General features: G+C 45.1%; 2 protein-coding genes across 2 annotated transcripts in view; both read left to right on the forward strand.

Moving 5' to 3' along the window:
• The window catches only part of LOC123758001 (WD repeat-containing protein 11), a 133,624-nt gene extending 112,179 nt beyond the window's left edge, over positions 1-21,445 (forward strand). Inside the window, exons 19-22 of the mRNA XM_045742107.2 lie at positions 5,020-5,284; positions 6,102-6,271; positions 10,968-11,209; positions 18,431-21,445. Of these exons, the coding sequence (XP_045598063.2) occupies positions 5,020-5,284; positions 6,102-6,271; positions 10,968-11,209; positions 18,431-18,545 (792 nt within the window). The 3' untranslated portion in view covers positions 18,546-21,445. The remainder of the gene's footprint in view (positions 1-5,019; positions 5,285-6,101; positions 6,272-10,967; positions 11,210-18,430) is intronic.
• Positions 18,793-19,488, forward strand: LOC138372853 (uncharacterized). Its single transcript, XM_069338521.1, has one exon. The coding sequence runs from the start codon at positions 18,793-18,795 to the stop codon at positions 19,486-19,488; it is 696 nt and encodes a 231-aa protein (XP_069194622.1).
• Positions 21,446-27,500: the final 6,055 nt, after the last annotated feature.

The following is a 27,500-nucleotide window of genomic DNA, read 5'->3' on the forward strand; positions in this document are numbered from 1 at the left end:
TTCAATTTCAATAGTAAGAGGATCAACTGGGAAAATAAATACAGTGGCACCTCGACTTACGATTGCCCCTACTTACGATAATTTCGAGTTACGATGTAAATTTCATCGAAAAATGAGACTCGACATCCGATGGTGTTGTCCACTTACGATATTTGTTGGTACAATTTCGGGTCGACCGAGCGCGTGGTTCCTGGTCACGCAGCCGACCTGCCTCAGTTTACTACAGCTGCCCGCTTAGTGACGATCGCCCCTATAAGAAATTTCACTTTTGTGGTGATTTTTTGCATTTTGAACATTAAAGTAATTATTATATATCATGCCATGAGTCCCAGGAAAGTCAGTGGTAAGGCTCAACATATGAGATCCCATGTAAGGATGACCATAGAGCAGAAACAAGAGATCATTCGTAAATATGAAGATGGTGTGCGGGTTGTTGGACTGGCTAGGCAGTACAACAAAGCTCAGTCAATGATATCCACCATACTTGCTAAGAAAAAGTACATTATGGGTGCTGAAGTGATGCATCATTACAGACAAATGTCAAAATGAAGGGAAAAACAAATATCTCTTGACAAATTTGTAGTGAAGCAAACAAGCACTGAACCACAACCAGGTCCTAGTGGTATTCAGGCAAAACGTAGGAGAGAGAGTACCTCAGAGAAAGCATCACTGCCTGATGTTATAATGGAAGGGGACTCCCCTTCCAAACAGTAACAACTCTCCTCCTCCTCCTTCATCACCATCTTCCATACGCCATCAAGAGCCCTCCACAAAGGTAAGACAAACTTTGGTACTGTATTGTAGTTAGAAAAAAACATTATATTCAGTATAAAATGTATTTGTATGTTAATATTTTGGAGGGTGGGGAACGGATTAATTCAAATCCCTTTATTTCTTATGGGAAAAATTGCTTCGACTTACGATATTTCGACTTACGATCCGTCTCTGGGAACGGATTAGTATCATAAGTCGAGGCCCCATTGTATAGACCTTATCTGGAGGTTATCTTGAGATGATTTTGGGGCTTAACATCTTCACAGCCCAGTCCTGGACCAAGCCTCCACTTTGTTACACCCCCCCCCCCCCCCCCAGGAAGCAGCCCATAGCAGCTGTCTAACTCCCAGGTACCTATTTACTGCTAGGTGAACAGGTGCATCAGGGTGAAAGAAACTCTACCCATTTGTTTCTGCCTCCATCGGGGATCAAACCTAGAACCTTAGGACTACAAATGCCAAGCGCTGTCCACTCAGCTGTCAGGCCCCCTAATATTCAAAGGAAGACAATCTTAACCAACAAAACTCCCACACAGGGAATAGCTCAACTGACAGTTGAAGCTTACAAGATCTGCTTGAAGCATGTGCCTGTGAGGAGAGTCAGAAAGAGGACTGCTCAAGAAAGAGAATGCAGACAACTGTACAGGAGAAGGAAAAAATAATGGAAATGCTTAACCCTTAAAGTGCGCATCACGTCATATGACGTGCTGCACGTTGTTCCAGTAAACTGCGCATCACGTCATATGATGTGTTGGAGTACTATGCAAGATTTAAACAGCCCGCGGATATACGGGGTTCACCACACCTTCATCAGGGCTCTTGTAAACAGACGCCATTTAAAAAAAAAATCGTGGGCCAAACTCCCGGGTGTTATTGGCCTCAGTATTGAGTGAGCAACCAAGCCTGACGCATGCAGCATGAGCTAACAGCACTGCTGTTCAGCTTGTGACCACAGCATCGCCTAAAAATGACAAATTATACTTGTTCATGCTATTATGTAGCGATGATATTATTACAGAAGACCCCTGACTGTGATAAAACTGACCAGGGTTCTGATAATAGCAGGATTGTGGTGGTATTTAGCGCTGTGCGCCATGGAAGGAGGTGTAATGCTGTGGGAGGGAGGGTGGTAGCGATGTCTTTTGACTGTGTGTGGCCACCTTTTATTGACTGCACTCACCATACCAGCTTAGTGGTTCGCTATGGTGAACACAAATATAGATACTTATATATAACGTGCGTATAGAGGGTATAAACAGCAAGAGAAGGTTTGGAGCCGCCATTTTGGTGAGGGCGGTGGCGTCGTCTGCACGACGCCACCGTGCAGACGACGGTGTTGTTTACTGGTTACCACGATGATCTTTGGGCACCATACCAGTTTATTTGTACAAGTATGATGAAGGACACAGGTAGATATTTATATATAATGTGTGTATATAGCGTAATAACACCACACAGTATTGTTGGAGGAGAAATATTAGTGCGTCTGGCCTTGAGGGCGGCTGCCGATCAGCTGACTGTGTGAGTAGCCACATCTCTGTGCCTTTACTCACCATACAAGCTTAGATGTATAGTTATGGTGAACAAAACATGTAGATACTTATATATAACGTCTGTATATAGTGAATTATAGCAAAAACATTATTGTGGGAGGAGAATGAGGGTGAGTCAGATGACTGGAGGTAGGGCGGGAGTGGCTGGCTGGTACACGGCGGTCACTCCTCATTACTTTTTGACTCATAATAGCTACTTAGTGGTTCGTTATAGTGAACAAAACATGCAAATACTTATATATAACCTGTGCTTATAGTGTAATAACCGACAAAGTATTTGTTCACTGATTGATGAACATAATTGAATCAACAATATGCACACCATATTTTTGAGTACACCAACGATTCACTCATTTTATTATATAAATATATCAAACTACACACTATTGAATAATATTACAGCAAAAAAGTATGAAAAATCAATCAGAGACATTGAAATAATTCGGTAATTATCTCTTTGTGGCAACTCTGGCCTGACAGCTTGCGAGCAACAGACCGCCTGGGACGCACGCTGAGTCAGCGCCTATAATTTGCCAGACTTCCCCGCCCTATAGTGGGCAATATATGCCACTTACGATTTTTTTATTATTTTTCCCGTGATCAGTGAACACAAATTAACAGGTTAGAAAGAAAAAATAATTTTTTTTTTTTTTTTAAATGACATGCGCCTGTGGGGATGGCAGGATATTAAACCCCGAGCATGTTAAGGGTTAAGCAGACACAACTGTCACAAGAAAGGAAAATAAACCTAAATAGGGAGATCGAAGAAATGAAGCAAACGTTGAAGCTATCATACGAGTCAGAGGAAATAGAATTGGAACAGAAAGCTATACAAGAAGTAAAGAAAAATCCAAAATATTTGTTCACATATGCAAAATCAAAATCAAAAGCCTCCTCCAGTATTGGACCTTTAATTACAACCGAAGGTACGTACACAGAGGACAGGTTCTTGTCCCGGGTTCTTGCTTGGTGTTCGAACCTGGGGCGTTTTCCGGTTTAACCCCGGTCAATGGCAGACAGGGAATGCTCCCAAACACATGGGGGTTTCCATAAGCCATTGCTCCCTGTGCATCTCTGAGGGGGGGGGGGGGGGGAACAGGTTCTGGCACGTGGTTTCCGGAAGGTAGAGCATCATTGACTGAAGCCCCAGACTAATAGAGTGTATATCAGTCCGATAGCTCCAAGGAGCCAAAGGGGCTCGCACAGAAAATGGAGTTTCATTACATTCAATGCTGATTTTTATATCCCAACCCAGTTATTCCCACTATTTACCTGATTACTCCCACTGTTTACCTGGATACTCCTGCCATTTTCCCAGATATTCTTGCTGTTTACTTGAAAATAATACATATAATCTTTTAACCCAAATTCCAAATCAGGTTAAAAAGTCAGGACGTTGAATGCAAATCCTTTTGGGTTACCCGATTATTTTGATTACCAGAACTACTGAGTGCTTGCAGTATGGATTACTGAGTGCTCAAATTAGTTCAGATTACTGAGTGCTTGCAGTACTGTATCTTTGTACAGTGGTACCTTGGAATGCGATTGTCCCTGTATGCGAGGTTTTCGGAAGGCGAGGTGTATTTACTCCAAAAATTTGTCTCAGAAGGCGAGGGTTACTTCGGGAGGCGAGTTTGGACGCGAGTTTGTTGATACGCGTACAGCCGACCTAGCGCGTTCGTCGCCCCTCCGCCCCGCCGCCCCTCAGTTTATTATTGTCTGGCGCTCAGTGACTACCCCCACATCAATTCTTCTCGCGGATTTTCAGTGTTTTGTTGGATTTTTGGTGATTTGTCTATACAATTTGTTATTATATATCTCACCATGGGTCCCAAGAAAGCCAGTGGTAAGGATAAAGGCCAGAAAGCTCCTGTGAGGATGACAATAGAGGAGAAACAAGAGATCATTCGGAAGCATGAGAACGGTACACGTGTTGTTGAACTTTGTAGGCAGTACAACAAAGCCACATCAACAATATGCACTATACTTAGGAAGAAAAATAAGATTATGGGTGCTAAAGTGGCAAAAGGAGTAAGAACATTAACGGCACAAAGACCACAAATACTTGAAGTGGAAAAGTTGTTATTAATTTGGATACACGACAAGGAGTTGAGGGGTGATAGTGTTTCGGAGGCCATTATTTGTGAGAAAGCCAGGGTGTTGCACGAAGACCTTCTAAAGAATACCCCTGCAACGAGTGATGCAGATAAGAAAGAGTTTAAGGCAAGCAGGGGCTGGTTTGAAAAATTTAGAAAGAGAAGTGGTATCCATAGTGTTACAAGGCATGGGGTTATGTGATGTGATTATGGAAGGGGACTCCCCTTCCAAACAGTAACTCCTCTCCTCCTCCCCCCTCCTCACCATCTTCCATACGCCTACAGCACTCGACAGCAAGGTAAGTAATAACTGGAACACAGTTTTGTAGGTTTATTTAGATGAATTAGGTAAATTAGGTATAAAAATTTAGTTTGATGTGGGGTTTTTGGGGTAGTCAGGAACGGATTAATTCATTTCCCTTTATTTCTTATGGGGAAATTAACTTCGGAATGCGAGTTTTCGGAAGGCGAGGCGTCTCCAGGAACGGATTAAACTCTTATTCTGAGGTATGCCTGTAGTACAGTTATATATAATTGATACAATTTACTCACCATATACAGTAATTGTCATTCATAATATTCACTTCTCTTTGACAGCATCATGAACTGGAGCGTTTAGCTATACATGAGAGTAAGAATTTAGAAGGGACACAGCGAGCAACTCTTGGTCGATGTCTTGCTGTGATTGGGGAAAGAGATCGTGCCGTGAGACTTCTGCTCGATGCGGATGCTTCAAACCAACACTTCTACACAGACTGCTTACGAGCATGTTTACTTGCTGCAACCCATCACTCCACTCAAGCTCAGTCGACAATCAAACTTGTAGCCACCAACTTGATTGCTGCAGGCAATATATGGGAAGGTGGGTGAACTTCACTAAACATTACACTGCATGTCTGAAATGATATAGCAGCCAATTCTCATGATTTGATGAGCATAAAATTTGAAGTGGTATTGCCTAATCAAAAGCATATGAACCTAACTTATAGAGGCCAGTGCTTATTACTATTAGTCTGAGGAAGCATCAATATTGCAGTGGATTTAATGTCACTAAAGCATAAAAATATATTGCATAAGTGCGAGGACAGGTTTGCATAATGTTTTTGAAAATCAGGGCAGTTGATCACACTTAAGCAATCATTATAAAATATGAAGGAAATTAAAGGTTAAATAATTAGCTTAAGTAGAGGACAAACATGGAATTGGGTTGGCACTTGTAATTATGTTAACCAAGTCTTTAAGTCTGTATTAACTAATTTGTTTTCTAGGGTACAGTTTCAGTGTGGATGTAGTTTATATTTACATATCTTGTTGTATGTAGGACTCAATCTTGGGCATACTGTATTCACCAATATTTTTTTGTCCTCGAAGTTTTGCTCATGTCATCATACCATTCCATGCATTCAAACTTATTTTACAGTATAAAATTCTTAATTTTCTTTTCATTCAGATATTTTGTGTTTTCTAAATTAATATAATATACATGTTTACTTCAGCCAAGGTAAAGAGGTGCTTCACCGTGGTTCAAGAGGCGCAGAAATGCCTCATATTTATTTGACAATCACATTTTATAAAAATCAAATTCATTACTTAGGAATAAGCTTTCCTTGTTCTGTTTTCAAATTTACAAGTGATATAATTATTTATTTAGAATGAATGCTCTTTGGCATTGTTTGCAGGAGTTGAACTGTTGTGTTTGATTGGTAAGGCTGGGGATGCTTGTCGTTATCTGCAGTCCTACAGCCACTGGGAACACTCGGTGTGGCTGGCCAAATGTGCTCTTCCTATGCAGGAATCTGTTGATATCCTTAAACGTTGGGCCCAACACCTCATCACCTCAGGCAACAAGGTAAGTGTTGCTGAAAATACAGGGGTACCTCGGTTTAAGAATTTAATCCATTCCAGGAGATGGTTCGTAACCCAAAAAATTTGTAAACCGAAGCGAATTTCCCCATAAGAAATAATAGGAAATGAATTAATCCGTTCCTGACTCCCCAAAAACTTCACTTCAAAGTAAATTTTATACCTAATTCACCCAAATCTTCACTACAAAAGTATGTTCAAGTTATTACTTACCCTTGCTGATGACTCCTGTTGGCATATGGAAGATGGTGAGGAGGGGGGAGGAGGAGGAGAGGTATTACTGTTTGGAAGGGAAGTCCCCTTCCATTATAACATCAGGCAGTGAAGATTTCTCTGGAGTGCATTCTCTGGCACGTTTTGCCTGCATACCACTAGGTCCTGGTTGTTGCTCACTGCTTGATTTTCTCACAAGGAAATGTTCCATTGAAGATTGTTTTTCCCTTCCTTGCAACACTTGTTTGTAGTGAGGCATCACATTGTCGTTGAAAAGATTAATGCAACGGCCTACTACAGCTTTCTCTGGGTGAGTCGTTTCAATAAAAGTTTGCATTTCTTCCCACATTTTACACCACTTCCTAATTGTTGAGGAAGGGACATTCTCTAGTGCCTCATCCTCCTCTGAAGAAATATCATCAGCTGCCTCTTGCTGCTGCTCCTTTTGAAGGGCATGGAGTTCTTCGGTGGTCAGTTCTTCGTTGTGATCTTCCACCAACTCCTCCACATCAGCACCATCAAACTTTGGTCAATAAGACAAGACCTCTCAAAAGAGGACAGAGAAAAGCTGAAAATGAACCTCATTGAAGCAGAATGTCTAAATGGGGATAGAAATGAAGAAGAAAGGAAATCTTTTTTCTACAAAGTGTTAGGGACTGGAAAGCTTTTGAAATGGTACATAAAGACAAAGCAACAAAATCATTAAAGGATGGGGGTGTAAAGAACAAAGGGAAGGGGATCATATTACTGAAAGTAGTATATACCAACATAGATGGAGTGAGATAAAAAATATTGTAGTTGAAGGATATAATTCAGCTCAAAGTCCCAGATATTGCCGCATTAACAGAGACGAAACTTGAAGAAAATATTTTAAATGAGGTCGTATTCCCATGGGGCTACTCAGTTTGGAGACGTGACAGGAACACTAGGAAGGGGGAGGAGTGACTGTGCTGGTGAAAGAACACCTAAAGGTAAGAGAATTAATATTTGAAAACCCTCGAGATATTGACAAAATGGCATTGCAGCTCTGGAATCAAGATGATAAGCTGATAATTTTAAATGCCTACAGTCCACCAGCAAGCAACACATGGACAAAGAAAGAACTGGATGACAAACGAGAGGGCCTCATAATGGTCATAAGAGAGATTATGGTAAGAGCTGACAAAGATAAATCCCGATTGTAAGTACTGGGGGACTTCAACTTTAAGGCAATAGACTGGAAGGCCTACGAGGCAAGAACAGAGGACATTTGGACAGGCAGATTTGTAAACCTCATCTTGGAGACATTCATGTATCAACACGTCAAGCAGGCCACAAGAATGAGGGAAAGGGATGTTCCGTCAGTACTGGATCTATTATTCACCAGGAAAGAAGAGGAGCTATTTGACATCCAGTACCTTCCTCCCTTGGGAAAGATGATCACGTCCTCTTGGACATTAAATTCGCTATGTGATATAATCTAGTAGAGAATGGGGACAGTGAAACAGTTGTTAAACTCGATTTCAAGAGAGGACGCTATGGGGAACTTAGAAATTTTTTTTCATGGGTATAATTGGACAGACTTGTTGCTAGGCAAAGAAGTAAATGAGATGTATGCCAAATTTTGCAAAATATGCGATGAAGGCACACCAACATTCATACCAAAACAGACATGCAGACCTAGGAAACAGGGTTGGTTCAACAGAAATTGCGAGAGGGCCAGATATCAAAAGACTCAAAATATCCAGATATCCAGATATCAAAAGGCATGGAATCATTATAGAAAGAGACCAAACCCCTAAACATATCAGCGATAAAAAGATTCAAGAAACAACTACACGTCAGTAAGGAGAGAGGCAGAAAGGAACTTTGAGAATGATATAGCAGATAAATGTAAATTAGATCCAGGCCTTTTCTATAAATTCATTAAAAAGCAAGCTTCAGGTAAAGGATAATATTCAGAGGTTGAAAATGGGGGACAGATACACAGAAAATGAAAATGAAATGTGTGAAACATTAAACGAAAAGTGCCAAAGTGTGTTTGTACAAGATGAGATCTTCAGAGAACCAGACACAATAAGAATTCCTGAGAACAGCATAGAGCACATAGAGGTGTCTAGAGACGAAGTGAAACAAATGCTCCTGGAGCTAAGTAAGAACAAAGCAGTTGGCCCAGATGGAATTTCACCATGGGTTCTGAGAGAATGTGTACCTGAGCTCAGCATTCCACTTCAGTTGTTTTATCAGACATCCCTGTGTACAGGAGTCGTAGCAGATATGTGGAAAAAAGGCTAACATAATTCCAATCTACAAAAGTGGCAGCAGGGAATTGTTCTACCCCTTCAATTATAGACCTGTATCATTGACAAGTGTAATAGTCAAAATATTGGAAAAAATAATAAAAACTAAATGGGTAGAACACCTGGAGAGAAATTATATTATATCAAACAGACAGTATGGTTTTCAATCTGGAAGATCCCGTGTATCGAATTTATAGAGTTTCTATGATCGAGCCACAGAGATTTTGCAGGAAAGAGATGGTTGGGTTGACTGCATCTATTTGGACCTAAAAAAGGCTTTTGACAGAGTTCCACATAAGAGTCTGGAAACCTTTCTGGAAACTGGAAAAAACCTGGTTTCCTTTTTGGAAACTGGAAAATATTGGAGGGGTGACAGGTAAACTTCTAACACGGATGAAAAATTTTCTGACTGAAAAATAAGGGCAGTAATCAGAGGCAAAGTATCGGACTGGAGAAATGTCACAAGTGGAGTACCACAGGGTTCAGTTCTTGCACCAGTGATGTTCATTGTCTACATAAATGATCTGCCAGATGGTATACAGAATTATATGAACATGTTTGCTGATGATGCTAAGATAATAGGAAGGATAAAAAACTTAGATGATTGTCATGCCCTTCAAGAAGACATGGACAAAATAAGTATATGGAGCACCACTTGGCAAATGGAATTTAATGTGAATAAATGCCATGTTATGGAATGTGGAACATAGACCCCACACAACCTATAAATTATGTGAGAAATCTTTAGAGAATTCTGATGAAGAAAGAGATCTAGGGGTGGTTCTAGATAGAAAACTATCACCTGAGGACCACATAAAGAATTTGCTACAAGCCTATGCTACGCTTTCTAACTTCAGAATTGCTTTTAAATACACGCCCGAAACGCTTTGCGTAATAGTGGCTTTAGGCATTGTATGTACTAGCTCTATCTATAAATCCATCAATGTTTGTATCTCACCTTGTATGTATGTGCTTTACCTGAATAAACATTTGATTTGATTTAATTTGATTTGATTTGATTTGACATGGATGGGTAAATCCTAAAAAAATTGTTCACGACTTTTGTTAGGCCAAAGCTAGAATATGCAGCGGTTGTGTGGTGCCCATATCTTAAGAAGCTCATCAACAAACTGGAAAAGGTGCAAAGACATGCTACTAAGTGGCTCCCAGAACTGAAGGGCAAGAGCTACGAGGAGAGGTTAGAGGCATTAAATATGCCAAAACTAGAAGACAGAAGAAAAAGAGGGGATATGATCACTACTTACAAAATAGTAACAGGAATTGACAAAATTGATAGGGCAGATTTCCTGAGACCTGGAACTTGAAGAACAAGAGGTCATAGATTTAAACTAACTAAAGAATGATGCCGAAGAAATATAAGAAAATTCACTTTCGCAAACAGAGTTTGCCGTTGGAACAAGTTAAGCGAGAAGGTGGTGGAGGCCAAAACCGTCAGTAGTTTCAAAGCGTTATATGACAGAGTGCTAGGAAGACGGGACACCACGAGCGTAGCTCTCATCCTGTAACTACACTTAGGTAATTATACTTAGTTAATTACCAGTAGACTGACAGTTGAGAGGCGTGACCAAAAGGCCAAAGCTCAAACCCTGCAAGCACAACTAGGTGAGTACCAGGTTTCCCTTTTTAAATACAGCATCTGAGATGATATGAGTGGAATTTGGGAATCTGAGATAAATTCAACAGCATCAAAGCAGGCAACTGCTTGAAAACATAATAGTTACCCCTGATGAAAATAAGGCAAACAGTGATTACCTATTGGGCTGCCACCAGTCTGTTAAGCTTTACACACCACATAGTTACTGGACATTTTCATTCATTACTCAACTGTTGATTTTTGCTCTCCCCAAGTCCACTGGTGCTGTAACTATTGGATCACTGGTGCCATACATACAGTGTCACTGATAATTACCTAAGTGTAGTTACAGAATGAGAGTTATGCTTGTGGTGTCCCATCTTCCCAGCACTCTTTGTCATATAATGCTGCTGTAACTATGGGGGTCACTGGTGTTGTAACTACTGTACAGGGTCACTAGAGTGAGATCTTGATCTTTACATCTCACCTCCTACCTATAAATACCTGCTGTGCTAATTACCTCTCTCAACAGTACAGTTTTCTTCATATTTTTTCTTCAAGTTGTGTTCATAAGTGTCACAATTTCTGTATTTCAGGACCAAGGTGTATGCGCATTGCTATCTGTGGGTAGTATAACAGCAGCACTAGAACAGCTTGTACAGCAGCATTACCACCAGAGAGCAGCTTTATTGCTTGCAGCTGCTCAACAGCTTCAAGTTTTGCCCAGCTCACAGCAACAGCAGCAGCCATCAGCTGGATCTTTGGGTTCACACTCAGGGTTCTCTCCAGTTCTTTCTGGTGCAGCTTCCATGGCTTCTTTTGCTGAAAACATTCATAGGTAAAGTATAACATATTTCTTATTTAATAACAGTAGATACATAGTATATACTACCTTTTACAGTATACAGTATCCACTCAATTTAACGGCCTCTTTTATACCGATCTGCGGTAATAATGACCGGTTTGGGAGACTGGTATCTAGAGCCTCATATACCGGTCTGGTAGTCGATATTACCGAAGGTCGGTATTGGGTTTGTTTTGACATCAAGGGGTCCTCACATGGCAAGCAGGCCACCTACCTTTATCATCCCCTTCCTCACACTCACCCTCACTGAACCTCTTCCCCTCTCCCTCACTCCTGCTCTCTCCTACACCCTCACTTTCTTCCCCCCCCCCCCCCTGCCCCCCAATGGCCCAGTAGATTGCCAGCCAGCCAGAGGGTAGAAATAGCCTAAGCTACTCTATCCCTTTGAGATGTATTTCTTGCTTATCTCAATAAATATACTTGAACTTGAACAGCCAGAGACAGTCTGGAGAATCTCCATCTAACACAATAAAGCATTCATGAAACAAGTATTTTATAACTTTTTATTATCCTAATAATATTACTAAACAAAATCTGTAACCAAAAATATATATGATGATGTACATCCAAAATTTAAGAAACAAATCTTTTTAACTGGGTCAAGTGAGTTAGGCTTATCAGTGAGCCAGTCCCTTCCCCACCACCGACACCCTCCCCCACCCGCCTCCCCATACACCCCATACTCTCTGCTTCACCTTAACTCAACACCCGTCCCTCCATCTCTCCCTCCATCCCTCCCTCCATCCCTCTCTCCCTCCATCCCTCTCTCCCTCCCTCCCTCCATCCCTCTCTCCCTCCCTCCCTCTCTCCCTCCCTCCCTCCCTCTCTCCCTCCCTCTCTCCCTCCCTCCCTCTCTCCCTCCCTCCCTCCCTCCCTCCCTCCCTCCCTCCCCTCCCTCCCTCCCTCCCTTCCCTCCCCTCCCCTCCCCTCCCCTCCCCTCCCCTTCCCTCCCCTCCCCTTCCCTCCCTCCCTCCCTCCCTCCCTTCCCTCCCCTCCCCTCCCTCCCTCCCCTCCCTCCATCCATTCCTCCCTCCCTCCCTCCCCTCCATCCATTCCTCCCTCCCTCCCTCCCTCCCCTCTCTCCCTCCCCTCCCTCCCATCTCTCCCCTCCCTCCCCTCCCTCCCTCCCCTCCATCCAGCCATTCCTCCCTCCCATCCATCCATTCCTCCCTCCCTCCCCTCCATCCATTCCTCCCTCCCTCCCCTCCATCCATTCCTCCCTCCCTCCCTCCCTCCCTCCCTCCCTCCCTCCCTCCCTCCCTCCCTCCCCTCCATCCATTCCTCCCTCCCTCTCTCCATCCATCCATCCATCCATCCATCCATCCATCCATCCCTCCATCCATCCCTCCGTCCCTCCATCCCTCCATCCATCCCTCCCTCCTTCCCTCCCATCCATCCCTCAATCCCTCCTTCCATCCGTCTCCATCCTCTCCCTCCCAGCATACCTCCCAGCCTCTGCCTGCCTACCTCCTTCCCCGCGTCCCTCTGAAGCTCTGCCTGCCTGCCTCCCTCCCTGCCTACCTCTCAGTCTCTTCCTGCCTGCCTGCCTCCCTCCCTGCCTACCTCTCAGTCTCTTCCTGCCTGCCTGCCTCCCTCCCTGCCTACCTCTGAAGCTCTGCCTGCCTGCCTCCCTCCCTGCCTACCTCTGAAGCTCTGCCTGCCTGCCTCCCTCCCTGCCTACCTCTCAGTCTCTTCCTGCCTGCCTGCCTCCCTCCCTGCCTACCTCTCAGTCTCTTCCTGCCTGCCTGCCTACATTTCAGCCTCTCCATCCCTGTCTGCCTGCCCATCCACCCATCAGCCATCAGTGACACAATGAGTGCATTTGGAGCTGACATGATGCACAGATGTTCCTTTATTGCGCAGATATGTCCAACAAAGTCACGGAATGAACACTCCAGCCTCTTGACAAATCAAAACATTGTGCCGTGAATATGTGACGTCACAGGGTAGAAGGCACTAGTGGTGGATGCAGTGGCTGTCTGTACAAAATATATCTTACCTGAATGTTACTTGAAAAATTACCGACACTTTGGAAATACCGAAGCTCCAGAAATAACGACCAGGGTACAGCCCCATATAGGCCGTTAAATCAAGTAGATACTGTATACAATTCTAAATTAATAGTTAATTTTCTCGTGTTTTAGTTGAACAATTTGCATCCGAGACATTTCTCAGTGAGTGTGAAATTTCTCTGAATGAGTGTAAAGATTATATATTTGTTGTTTGCAATCTCTGGTTGCCCAGGTGGAAGCGTCTTTTGCAAAGGGTTTGAATGGATTTTGTTATATGAAAAGTGGAACCTCGGTTTACAAATGCCCCTCTTTTCGAATTTTTCAGTATACAAGGTAAATTTCGTCATAAAATTTCACTCGGTATATGAGGTTTGTTTTGGAGTTTGAATTTGCTGATACTGTACATGTATGAATTGACGGGCACGTGAGTTCTGCTGGTCGTGGAGCAAGGAACAATTAGTTTACCAGTGTATTCTGCCTAGTGACAACCGTGCTTGAATTCTTTGTTAAGCATTTCATTGTTTTTCTGCTTTCCTGAGGGGGAGCCCCTTTGGCTCCCTGGAGCTATCGGGCTAATATGCGATATATTAGTCTAGGGCATTAGTTAATGGAGTTCAACCTACCGGGGACCACGAGCCAGAATCTGGCCTCCTGAGAGAGGCACTGGCAGCAATGGCCTCTGGAAAACTCCCCTGTGGTTGGGGCATTCCTTATCTGCTATCGACCAGGGTTTGGCACCCAGAAAGGTAGGCATAACAAAACACACCCACTTGGAAAGAAAATTGCATCAGAAGACCAACTAGGGAGGCAGAACTCCCCCAATTCTCATGGAAACGGGCAAACAAGCAAACATCATACACCACCACTACACCGCTTGTCCACGCAGCCCTCCCCTTCCTGGGAGGGGGACGGTGAAGCCCCGGACCCACCGAACCGGACAATCAACCCCAGTTCATTGGCTAATATGATCTATGGTGGCCATCAACTCTGGCCTCGATTTCTTGGTAGTGTTTTGACTTAGTTGTGTTTCCTGTTCTGTTGTAGTGGTGGTGGCCAGGTATACTGGCCATATCAGTGTACTGAGACTGCATGCATTTAGGGCTAACTTCCCTAAGCGCCCTGTAAGTATTACCCCTGGGTGCTAGGGGTACCCAAGGGTAGCATAGTAGTCTTCATAGCATAGCATCTTCCATAGTACCTTCGGGACTCCACTTCCAATAGGGTTCTTGCTGCTTGGTATTTACCCCATCCTTGGGGCCAGTTGGGGTTTCGTGGCCTTCCTTCCTTGGGAAGGAAATGGTGTTGTTGCTGGTTGGGGCACAACCTGTTGCACAGGTTGCCTACCTGCAAAGCGGCCATGTTCCTGTTTCCTCTGGGGACGTTGTACTTTTGCGGGGTTTTTCTTTTATTTTTGTTTTCTTTGCCTGGTGGGGGTCTGCCTTGTTTGGCTATTGGTCCACTCCTGATATTTTGGTGACCCTCCACTAGGCCCCTGTGATTGTATACATCACAGGGGTTTCAGTGTTTTAGCTCATCCTCCTTGTTTAACTGGTTTTGGGTTTAACTGGTTTTGCAGCACAGTCCCTGGGCTTCCCATAGCAGTCAGCCTATGGGTTTTGGAAAACCCTGTCGGGACTCGGTGGATCGATGGATGCTTCTTCCGGGTTCCAGCTTGCCTTGGGCGAGATTGAAGGTTGCTGTGTGCCCGTGTCTCAAGGTGACAGTCATCAGTTTTGCCTCCATCATGCTGTCTGTTGGGTCACTGACACCTTTGAGATTCAGGTACAGAGCATCAGTGTTGCATGCTAGGTTTAGGTTGCTGCAATGGGCTAGGTTGGTTGCCCACTCAGATGCACCGAGGTTGCCCCAATTTGGTTATAGGGACCCCGAACTTGGGGTGTTAGTCACTTCTACTTTGGTCAGTCTGCACTCCCCAATCCTTCCCCGGTTGATGTTATTTGTCCAGCTCCCTCTCCCCCTTTCCCCTGCTCCCGGCTCCCAAACGTCTGAGGGTTTTGGAGTCAGGGCAGGGTTTAGCTGGTGATGAGACTCGGTCAGCTATGAGGGCTACGCCATTCGGGGTGCGGACAAAGGCATTCGAACTTGCTCCTCCTTCCAAGGCTTCTGGGTCCCACTAGCCGACCCTTTACTTAGCAGATTTACCTAGGGGACAAGTTTGAGCGCAATAACACCTTCCTTGTTCACCCCTGTGCTTCCTCGAAATGTTGGCCTTGTGCAGCTGCATGCGCAGGTTCCCACCCTTTCGGCATCTTTGGTAGCTGAGGATTCGCGCACACTAGAGGATTTAACTTCCACGAGTCGAGGCTGTGACTCGACGTAGCCATGGGCATTTGGCTTTAGTTTTGAGCTTCTTTTCCCTTCTCGAGCTGTCCTCTGACTGTCTTGGGGAGGATGTGGAGGCGCTAAGTGTCGGACCTTCATCTGGTGCGCTGGCCTCAGTGGCTCGGGCGTAAGCCACACTGTTATAGTTGTTTGCGGCAATTCTCAGGGAGGCAGTGTCTCTGTTCTTTGCTTCTCATCTTGCGTGCCGCTAGACTGTGCTCGCTTTCTCTTTGGAATTCACTGTAGGCATGGCTCCTAGGTTTTCGTCGCCCTTTTGTCTGTTGCTGTTTGCGGAGACTACTGTCATGTAGTTATTGCACGCGGCTTTGTCTAGTTGTCGTCCTATGTCGGACTTGTTGCTTCTTCGGTGTGGCTGTTCTCGGCCTTCTCAGGAAGGTCGTGGTGGGTTCAGGGTTTTTTCAGTCAAGGTGGGGCCATTGATGCTAGCTTCTGAGCCAGGGCTTCCTTCAGAGCTGGCATCATCTGGTCGAAATAGTGATCATTCAGCTTGTCGGCCGGCTGCTCGTAAGAGGCGTCGGCCCTTTTGCGGGTCACCCAGTTGATGGGGCGAGGGGGGGGGGCTCACGCTGTTTGCTTATGCTTTGTCCCATGATTCGTGGGCGTTTCGGGTCGTCTCCTCTGGCCTGTGGTGGGGCATAAGGGTTACCGCTTTCATTGCCTTCCATTCGGCTTGAATCTGGCTCGCTTTTTCACACGCCTTACACAGGTTGTGGTGACCCGCATGGGTCTGTTAGGGGTTCAGGTTCTGGCTTACCTCGACGACTGGCTGGTCTGGGTTCCCAGCCAGTCCGCGTGTCTGCTCACCAGGGATTTGCTTCTTTCCCAGCTTGCTGGGTTCGGGTTCCTGGTGAACTTACGAAGTCCCATCTGGTTCCCTCTCAGGTTTTGGGCTTGGCTGGGTCTTGTGTGGGACCCTCGGACTGCTTCCTTGTCTCTCCTTCCTATGGCATTGCTGTGGCTGCGGTCCCACCTTCGGCTGTTTTTGAGGGGTTGGGCACCTGGGCTACTCGTTAGTTGCTCGAGCAACTGTGTAGGAGTTTGAACTTCGCTGTGCTGATCTACCCATTGGGTCGAATCTGGCTTCAGTGGCGGTTCCTCCAGGAATGTCCCTTCTGCCACTGTCTGCCACTGTCATGATCACTGGTTTTGGGGGGGGGGAGCCTTGCATTGGCTGCTACGTTGCCTGCTTCCTCTTTGGGTTTTCAGGGTTCAGTGCTGAGGCACCTACCCAAGCTCGATGTGTTCACAGATGCATCATCTCTTGGCTGAGGCTTTGTGACCAGTGCTCACCAGGCCGGCCAGGGTCGGTGGAGTCCGTCCGTCCTGTCGGGCTCACAGCAAGGTGCAGGAGTTCGCAGCTGTGTGGCATTCACTTCAGAGGGTTCACCTCGCTCGCGGATCGACAATCCGGCTCAACTTGGACTGCTCCCCGGTGGTTCATTGTCTGAACCGCGGGGGTATGACTCATTCCTTTGGCTCTGACGGACATTTGGGGACCCGGAGATGGACCTCTTCACGTCAGTGTGGACAAGGTCCTCCGGTATATGCAGCGCCCTTCCCCGACTGCGAGTCCATCAGTGTCGATGCCTTTCGACTGGACTGGTTGAGGTGGGGGTTACCTGTTCCTCCCCCCCCCCCCCCCTCGCCCCGCCCCCCTCCCCCGGTTTAGTTGTTGCTCCAGGACCTGGCTCATTTGGAGATTTATCACGGGGCAGTAGTCCTGTTGGCCCCTTGGTGTTCGAACCAGAGGGTCTTCCCACGGCTCCGCCTCGATCTTCTCTTTAATCTTCGCATCTGGTCTTTTTGACATGGTGTTTATCACCACTTGTATGGTGATCAGGTGACTTTGTTGATGATGTCCCATCTGCCAGTTTTGTCTTGGCGGCAGTACGAAGTTTCCTGCTGGACCTTTCGGCACTTCTTAACTCTTCATAGGTTGTCTTCGATTTCTGATCGGGTTGTTTCGTCCTTTTTCTCTTGGTTGTTTCAGGACTGTCATCTTATGCCAGGAAGTTTACAAACTGTTCTTTTTGGGCCACACTTGTGCCAGGGAGATAATATGACATACTCCAGTCAAGGATGCAACCAGAGTGTGCATTCACATAAAATTTAAATGGCCCATTAGGTTGCCAAGCAACTGATGCAATGAGGCAGCACGGACACAACAAAGCCTCTTGACATAAGATCCTCACATTCTGCTTGTCCCGCAGGTTAGGAAAAAGGCACTACCAAACACAAGGAAGATAAGAAAAAAATAGGGGAATAAAAGAAAGCAAGTGTTCTCTTTGGAAAATTGTTTTTCAAATATTCTCAAAAACTGATTTCTAAGCTGTCCCACTTGGTAACTCACTACATCAAGTATCGGTGGAAACTACGAGAGCAAATATAGAAGTGTGACACATGCGGTAAAGAGTGGTGTTCAAGGAGCAATTATTAGGACAAAGCAGCAATTAATGAAATGACAGCTTTGCTCCTTACAACCTGACCCCCAAAATCCACGTTACATCAGGTATTTCGTTCAATCCGTGAACGAAAACCCCTTCTCACATGGCCAAAAAAAAAACCTCCCACAGGGCAAACCCCCTCCCAAATGGCCAAATTATTATTATATATTGTATATATTAAATACATACATACTGTGCGTTTGTGTTTTTTCTTCCTTTTTTGGGAATCATATTACCTACTTGCCAGGAATATTCTACCTTGTTAACACAATTTCTGTTTAAGTAAACAAGGCTATATAAAACATATGCAATATCAAGGTAATGTTTAATAAATGCTATGATTAATTTCACATTTGTATGTGTGTGTGTTTCAGGAAGTATGTCCTACATCTGTTCAGCCTGGGAAACAGACCGGCTGTGACGTATATCTGTGGTTTAATGGGAGAAAAGGGACAGAGTCTGCTACAGGAGTTGGACTCACTACAGTAGATCAGGACCTCTCACTTACCTCCTCTATATACAACTCCTGTATATACAACTCTCATTCCAGGTACAATGTGATATATATAGAAGAGATCAATAAAAACCTATGAAAAAATTCCTTCTATGGTAATGGTATTTTAAATTGAACTGGAAAGAATTAAAATTCATTTTAAACAGATTTAAATTAAATGGATTGCTGACATCTAAACAGTACACACTTTGGTTTTAAATACTTTATACACACACCACACTCATGCATATATCAGTCACCACAGACACCCACACCCAGGCCTACACCACTGTGGACACCAACACCCAGGCCTACACCACTGTGGACACCAACACCCAGGCCTACACCACTGTGGACACCAACACCCAGGCCTACACCACTGTGGACACCCACACCCAGGCCTACACCACTGTGGACACCCACACCCAGGCCTACATCACTGTGGACACCCACACCCAGACCTACACCACTGTGGACACCCACACCCAGGCCTACACCACTGTGGACACCCACACCCAGGCCTACATCACTGTGGACACCCACACCCAGGCCTACACCACTGTGGACACCCACACCCAGGCCTACACCACTGTGGACACCCACACCCAGGCCTGCACCACTGTGGACACCAACACCCAGGCCTACATCACTGTGGACACCAACACCCAGGCCTACACCACTGTGGACACCAACACCCAGGCCTACACCACTGTGGACACCCACACCCAGGCCTACACCACTGTGGACACCCACACCCAGGCCTACATCACTGTGGACACCCACACCCAGACCTACACCACTGTGGACACCCACACCCAGGCCTACACCACTGTGGACACCCACACCCAGGCCTACATCACTGTGGACACCCACACCCAGGCCTACACCACTGTGGACACCCACACCCAGGCCTACACCACTGTGGACACCAACACCTAGGCCTACACCACTGTGGACACCAACACCCAGGCCTACATCACTGTGGACACCAACACCCAGGCCTACACCACTGTGGACACCAACACCCAGGCCTACACCACTGTGGACACCCACACCCAGGCCTGCACCACTGTGGACACCAACACCCAGGCCTACATCACTGTGGACACCAACACCCAGGCCTACACCACTGTGGACACCCACACCCAGGCCTACACCACTGTGGACACCCACACCCAGGCCTACACCACTGTGGACACCCACACCCAGGCCTACATCACTGTGGACACCCACACCCAAGCCTACACCACTGTGGACACCCACACCCAGGCCTACACCACTGTGGACACCAACACCCAGGCCTACACCACTGTGGACACCCACACCCAGGCCTACACCACTGTGGACACCCACACCCAGGCCTACATCACTGTGGACACACACACAGGCCTACATCACTGTGGACACCCACACCCAGGCCTACACCACTGTGGACACCCACACCCAGGCCTACATCACTGTGGACACACACACACACAGGCCTACATCACTGTGGACACACACACACACACACACACACACAGGCCTACATCACCATGGACACACACACATACACACCCAGGCCTACATTACCATGGACACACACACACACAGGCCTACATCACCATGGACACACACACACACACACAGGCCTACATCACCATGGACACACACACACACACACAGGCCTACATCACCATGGACACACACACACACACAGGCCTACATCACCATGGACACACACACACACACAGGCCTACATCACCATGGACACATACACACACACAGGCCTACATCACCATGGACACACACACACAGGCCTACATCACCATGGACACACACACACACACACCCTTCATTACCTTTTATAGTGCTGTTCCTTGAGTAATCTTTTGCCTGCTCACCATTCTCATTTTCTGCATGCATTTTTTCATCTTTATTTTTCCAGTATCTTCCACTCCCAAAAATTTCTGAGCATTCTTATTCTGATATATGTTTTAGAGCAACTCTTTTTAATTCTTCATCTCACATCACTCATGTTGGCATAAACAGAATATAAAAATGCTTTATTGGGTTAGGTAAATAAACATTACACGATCAGAGTTATAACTGTGAACGACATGGAATAATAACGGTGAACAAACGTGTCGTAAACTACAAATTGTACATTTGGCCTACTACACATTGAAGTGTTAGAGAGCAGGGACTACTACAAGTACCACACTGATATGGGTTTTAATTTGGATCGTATTGACCCATCCCATTACACCATACAACACCGTAACAATATATCCTTTGTATCTCGCTGTACGTTTTTAATGGCCATATACTCGAGGGAGACCTTCTCTCACACCTGTTGTTCATTTAGAGGAATTATTTTATAAATAGGTAAGAATGAATACTGTACCTTTCTTTCATTGCCAGTTATTTTGAAAAACCCAAATATAATAATTTATGGGTGAACTAGTACTATATACCATTCATTGTTCATTATTTTGGCATTCAAATTTTTCCTCCTCTGTACAAAGACCACTGAATCCATCCACTCAATCAGTCCCTCTCTCCATGCTTCAGTGTATGCTTTAGTGAAGCCATTCTTATTGTTTAATTCTGACAGTAGTTCTATAGAGGATGAGCTCTTGCTTTTCATTTAAGGTCAGAGTGGTTTTGTCTGTAAAATGGTGCATTTGAGTACAGTATTAAGGCCACAAGGGACAGAATGAACAGAATTATATAGTCATTCCCTTATGGATAAATTGTTTTTAATTAAACTAAAATACTGTAGGTCTATTCTAATGCTATTTATCAGTAAAGTATAGAGTTAATTTAATGGAGGAGAAAGATGGAGGTGAGTGTGGTCCTGCACAAGAATCATGAGAGTAGTCAAGTAAGGCAAATAAAGTATATAATATTTTTATATTATTGATGTATTTTTCCATTGTATTTCTCAGATATTGGTAATTTAATATTTACAAGCCAAAGTTTTTAGTCTTAGTATACTTTTGACATTTGCAGACATTATTCAGTTATATTTATGATAATTGTCTTATACAGTGATCCAAGGCCTCATAAGTGCAGTAAACACTTTAACACAAAAATATTCCCATTATGATAATTCTCTGGAGAAGAAGACAGGACACTACATTATGGATGTGAGCTACAGTAAGTCAAGGGTACACTTGCCGCAGCTTCACAATGCTCATAATGCACACTCCTCCACGCGTCACTTAACCACAAATGCTACATTGATTCATACCATCATTTAAATACAGTAGTTCAGTTTTTTAGCACAATTAAGATTATATGGAAGGTTTAATAAATAATTCAGAAGCTTTGTTAATTACTAGATGGCCTTTACACAATTGTATCAGTACAGTATTCAATTAAATACAGTTCTTACAATTTTGTAGACTTGCTAAAGCTTGTGTTGTGACATGTAACTATGTTACCTAAGACTTAAATGGAGTATTCTCCAGTGCCCCTCAAGCCCACTACCATATAACTATTATACATTAGTTTTTATGTGCATCTGGTAAGTTGCTGCTGCTTATTGTAAACAGTCATGTAAACGGTCATAAGAACTTAATCTCCCAAATACAGTACTTTACATTTAATATTATCATTACTGTATTATTACTATTATTTTTATTATTATTATTATCATTATAATAATAATAATAATAATAATAATAATAATAATAATAATAATAACTTCATATTATTCGGTAGATTGGTTGAATCAGCACACAAAGATGATATTTTGTACTTAAAATGTAAGAACACGAATGTTAATTTGTGTCAATATTTGAAGAACAGAGAGGACAAGTGTGATTATTTTTGTGGATATGTAAGTCACAATTCCTTTAATAATTGCTCTTCCTGACTTGTCATCATTGATATTAGGAATGTGTCTGTCGTGCTAAGTACTTATTGTCGTCATAAATAAGACGACACAATGTAAATATTGTACATGTCAGTTTGGTATGCTGTTCGTGCACAAATGATTGCCTATTAAAGTACTCTATTCACTCTCCAAATTTTGTTAATAGATATGTAGGAAATATTATCTATCTGCTTCTAGAGAATCATGCGCATTTGACCATTTATAAGATTTATTTTTTTTATTTATATTTCCCCATGTGCTGCATTTATAAAAATATACATTTATGTTTTTGGTGTTTAAGTTCATTAGTACTTAACATTTCTAAGGTAAGAGCTAATGCTGTTTTACACTATACCCTGTAAACTAAGTACTGTTCAGGCATTTATACCATATTCCCAGATGTGATATCCATAGGCTTTGCAGTAAAGTATGCACAAATTGTGATTATATCTGCACCTTCACATCAAGTGGATAGTGATTGTTTTAGAGCTACTTTTAAAAGTTTGTGAGTTTTATGGACAGAACCAAATTTGATGTAACTGCAATAGTGTTCATGTACTTCTCATATTTGCCATTCTTCGGAGAATTAAGAAAATGGGCAGGAAAGAGGCCTTGCTTAAAGACTCTTGGTACACGGCTACCAAGAGACCTGGCATTGAAGCAGCTGCTTCAGATTCAAACACTGAACCGTCTCCCTCAGGCTCTAGTGAACCTGGTGCTTCAGGAGCTCCATGGTATACTTCATACCTTTACAACTGTGCCATCTTCATATGTGACAAAAACTTTTAGATTAAATAAAAGTAGTTTTTCTGGGGGGAGCCCCATTGGCTACCCAGAGCTATCCAGGCTGAATGGATATGCATAACTCTGGCATCAGTCAAAGCGCTTGGAGTTCTTGCCTACCGGGGACCACGAGCTAGAACCTGGCCCCCTCAGAGAGGCACGAGGAGCAATGGCCTATAGAAACTCCCCCTGTGGTTTAGGAGCATTCTATGTCTGCCATCGACTGAAACAGGCACCCAGAAATGTAGGCGCCCCAAAACAAACCCCTATTCTGGTGAAAATATTGCTACCGAAAGCCGAATGAGTGGACAGAACTTCCCAAACAAAATTATCAAACCAGCATGATGTCATCATGTCACTGCACCGCCGTCTGCATAACCCCCCCCCCCTCCCCAGGAGGGGAAAGGGGAAGCCCCAGACCATCCGCGCCGGCGATCCAACCAGTGATTCAACCGATCTTGGCTGATGTGATTAGCCGGTTGGCCGGTTGAGTGCCTCTGGCTCCGGTTTTTGTTTCAGTTCTGTGCCTTGTGGTGTGGGCTGCCTCTACCGGTGGGGTGTGAGCCAGGAGTGAGATTCTACGGTACTCGGGCTGCATGTGCCTAGGGCTCTCTTCCCTAGATGCCCTGTAAGTACTTCCCTTGGGGCTTGGGACCACCTTCCATAAGTCACCTTTGGTTCTACCTCTGCTGTGTCCTTTACTGCTCGGTACTGGGCCGCCCTTGGAGTCGGCTGGGGTTTTGTAGCCCTTGTTTGTCTCTGGGTAGGAGGTAGTTTTCATCACTGGTAGGGATGTGGGGTACTCCAGAGCTAGTTTTCACCGATAACAGCGGCTGGCTCTGTTCCGCCTGGGTACGTTGTCCTCTTGCGGGGGTTTCTTTTGTTTTTGCCTGGTAGGGAGAAACTCTGCCTTTGTGGTCCCCCTTTGCTGTTCTAGGAGTTTTTATATATATATATTTTCTGTTTGGTGGTACTCCCAGCTTCGCCCCCATGAGTGGACACATCCTGGGGTTCAGCTTTTAGAAGTTTGTGTGGTAGACTTGGACGCCGGTTCGCAGTACCCTGCCTGGGCTTTCCCTTGGCGTGTAACCATGGCTAAGGGCCCTGGAAAACCCCATGGGGGCTCCGTGGTCCTATCAGGGACTCCCCCTCAAGGGGATCCCTGAGTCCCCCCCCTCGCATCTTGTGAGTTTGACGGCTGATCTGTCCCCTTGTCTCAGAGTGACACTCACCGGTTGTGCCTCCACCATGCTGCCAGTTGGGTCGTTGTTTCTTTTCGGTCCCGCCATTCCTGGGTGTGTGTTTCACCCCCTTTTCCTCACCCTTTTTGCACTTACGTTGCGATACTGTTCCCTTTGTATTGGGGTCCCTGTGTAACACGGGGGAAGGGGGTATCGACTCTCTTTCTATCCTTTCTTTTAGCCCCTTACTCTATATCCGTACTGTATTCTGATTTATCTTTCTTCAAACCAAGGGACTCCAGAGCTACTACTCTAGCCGAATCCCACGCCACGTGGTCTTAAGCCGTTTTGACCGGCTAAGATTCTACAGCCTTTATGACATGGAACCAGACCCCTAGCAAACTCTAGGATCTCCTTACACCGCCACCACCAAACCATTAACACTGAGGCGCAATAACGGAGGTCTGGATCGATTATGCTCTCAGTAAACCTTGGGACTTGATCCCCAGTTATTTGGAATAGGAGGGATGAATCTATGTTAAGTGTGGGAAATATTAACAAAGAAAGAGATAACTGAATTCTTAACACTTTCGCCCGGGCATGACGCAGCATTGCGTCATCCGTTTACTGGCGGTAATTCCGGGGATGACGCAGCATTGCGTCATCCACTTTAAATAATCGCCAAAAATCAGGTTTTTATCCGATTTTTTTGGGACTGGTTTTAAAATGCGCGCCGATGTCTTCCCATTTTCTTTGTTGAGCCTCGTGGCCCTCAGGCAGCTTGGCACATGCCGTGGGCCCATTGTTTTCGCTCCACTGTTGTGACCAATGTCACCTCCCCTCGCATCTCAAACGTGTGAACATTTCGGCTATTTTCCGTGGCTATATTTCTTACTGCGGCTTTAGAAACTATCTACGCTTACTCCACGATGGATAGTGATCATGAACAAGGCCCTTCCAGGAAGAAAATTGCGAAAGAAAGGCTTGAAAAGGGCGGGAATTGGGAGTGTAGCTGGAAGGCGGCTGAGCACTCACTCGCGGCTAACGTGTGGCCCGTCTTCAACTCGTCGGCGGTTGGAGCGTGACCAGGTTTTTTATTTTATATGCTAATGTTCCTCTAGAGAATTCTATTGCGAACCCATTGAGACCAAAATGAAAGACTTAGGATAAAAATTGAGGTGACCAGAGTGAAAATAGTGAAAACATTTTATCGCGTTTGCGCGCTCCTGGGTAACTCGTTCGCACTTTCTCTGTTTGCTGCGGGTAATTAGCCGGGCTTTTGGAGTTTATATGCATTTAGTGCTGTAGAGAATTCTATTGCGAACACAATGATACCAAATTTAATCTCGTAGGATGAGAATTAAGGTGACAAAGTTGAAGAGAGTATACACTTTTCAGAATTTACGCGCACTCCCGTGACACCCTGGGTCCCATATTGCACAGTTGAGGGGTGGCGAGCGGGGTGCACCAAAGTGTTAATCTGTGTTAGGCTCTGCGGCCCAACGAAAACTCGGCCTCGTGGAAACCACGTGTCCAGGACAATGAATAATAGAACATTAAATGGAAATTAATAAAATGCAATTTACTAACTAAATAATTGATTAAAAAATCTAAACAAAATCTAAATCAAAGCACTCCCTGTCTGAACACTCCCTGACTTAAGGCATGAGATGAACTAACTTCTATACCAAACCGTAGCAACTATACCTCTTATGCCGACCAGCTGATGCAATGCTGATCTTGGGGAGAGGTGGAGATGGGGTACCTTTCCCAGCTGATGACCAGTCCACACTGACCCTACCTCGCTCTGCTCAACACAGAAGCCCAGATGGGTATCCTTCCGCCTGGCTTACTAAGTTACTAGCAGGGTTTAAGTTGAATCAACTAATCTCTGTTGTACTGAACGACCCAGATGGTTGAACTCTTTTAACTGAAGGTAATTACACAGGTATCTTAGGGAAGAGCTATTTCTGATTACAAAATGGCTATTTGACCTTTGACAATTATTAAATATGGAAGGCTTTGGTGACCCTAGACCTAAGGTCGCCCAAATCATTCCGCGGCCGAAGCTAGTTTCGGCTAATGACGTCACTGATGGTGACTTACTACAGTATTCACACGTATGCTTACTACAGTATGGGGCCCTGGCTCCTTGTTGGTCCTTCAGGGTTCCCAGGGGGGGGGGGGGGTTCCTCCCGGATGGGGTGTGTATATGCTCGCCCGGGTTGGTTCCTGGCGGCTGTTCCTTTTGGATTTTGCCTGCCTTGGCGATACCTGCTGCTTTCCTCGGTTTTGGTACTGTGGCTCTTCCTGCGGCTCCGCCTCTTTTTGTGGATCGTTCTTCTCCTCGAGTCTTCGTGTCTCGAGTTTTTGTCTTTTGTTTCTCGTCGCTTGTGTGGGCACTGATGGCTTCATTGTTGGTCTCCCGCCTGCGTGCTTCATCTTGGTGGCGGTGTGTAGTTTTCCTGGCGGTCCTTCCGGTTTTCCTATCACTACCAACGATCCTTTGGTCTTTTATATGGTTGGCTTGTCTTTCCCTTTGGGGTTGTTCCGGGACCGTCGTCTGGGACTGTGTACTGTCGCCTCGTCTTGGGTGGCGCTGGCGGAGCCACTCCAGCTTGCGTTTGGTGATGCTGTTCCTTTTGCTCCGTTCCGCTTGCTGTCTTGGGCATTGTTTCACCTTCAGCCTGCTCTTGAGTTTCCGGTGCCATCCTGGTCGTTGGCCCTGGTGGTCTATTTTCTTCTCCTCGTTTTGGTTCTTTGGGTTGCTGTTTGGTTGGTCAGGCCGGGGGTGTCTCCTTTCTTGTTCGATTGCGGTTTTTTGCTGTTCTCTGCGCGTCTTGGCCTCTGGGGTCGTGGGCGCGTTTTGGTTTGACCGGGTTCCCTTCTTTCCCTCATTCCTGTTCTGGGGTTCGGATCTGCAGGGTCTTTGTTTCGTCTGTGGCCTTGTTTTTTTAGGTTAGGGCGCATGACGTCCACCTCCCAGATCCTTCCCTATTTTCCTTATCTGTAGTGAGGTAGCTCTGGGGAGCCAACGCGGCTCGCCCCAGAAAATCAGCATTGAAAACGACATTTTCTGGGTGAGTCCCGGAGGCTCCCCAGCATCCCTCCCTCCCTCCGGTCGG

Source organism: Procambarus clarkii, chromosome 40, assembly GCF_040958095.1.
Source record: "Procambarus clarkii isolate CNS0578487 chromosome 40, FALCON_Pclarkii_2.0, whole genome shotgun sequence".
Taxonomy (NCBI): Eukaryota; Metazoa; Arthropoda; class Malacostraca; order Decapoda; family Cambaridae; genus Procambarus; species Procambarus clarkii.

Bases quoted from the DNA above. Each gene is read 5' to 3' on its own strand.
- LOC138372853 (XM_069338521.1), top strand. From the start codon at position 18,793: ATGCATATATCAGTCACCACAGACACCCACACCCAGGCCTACACCACT.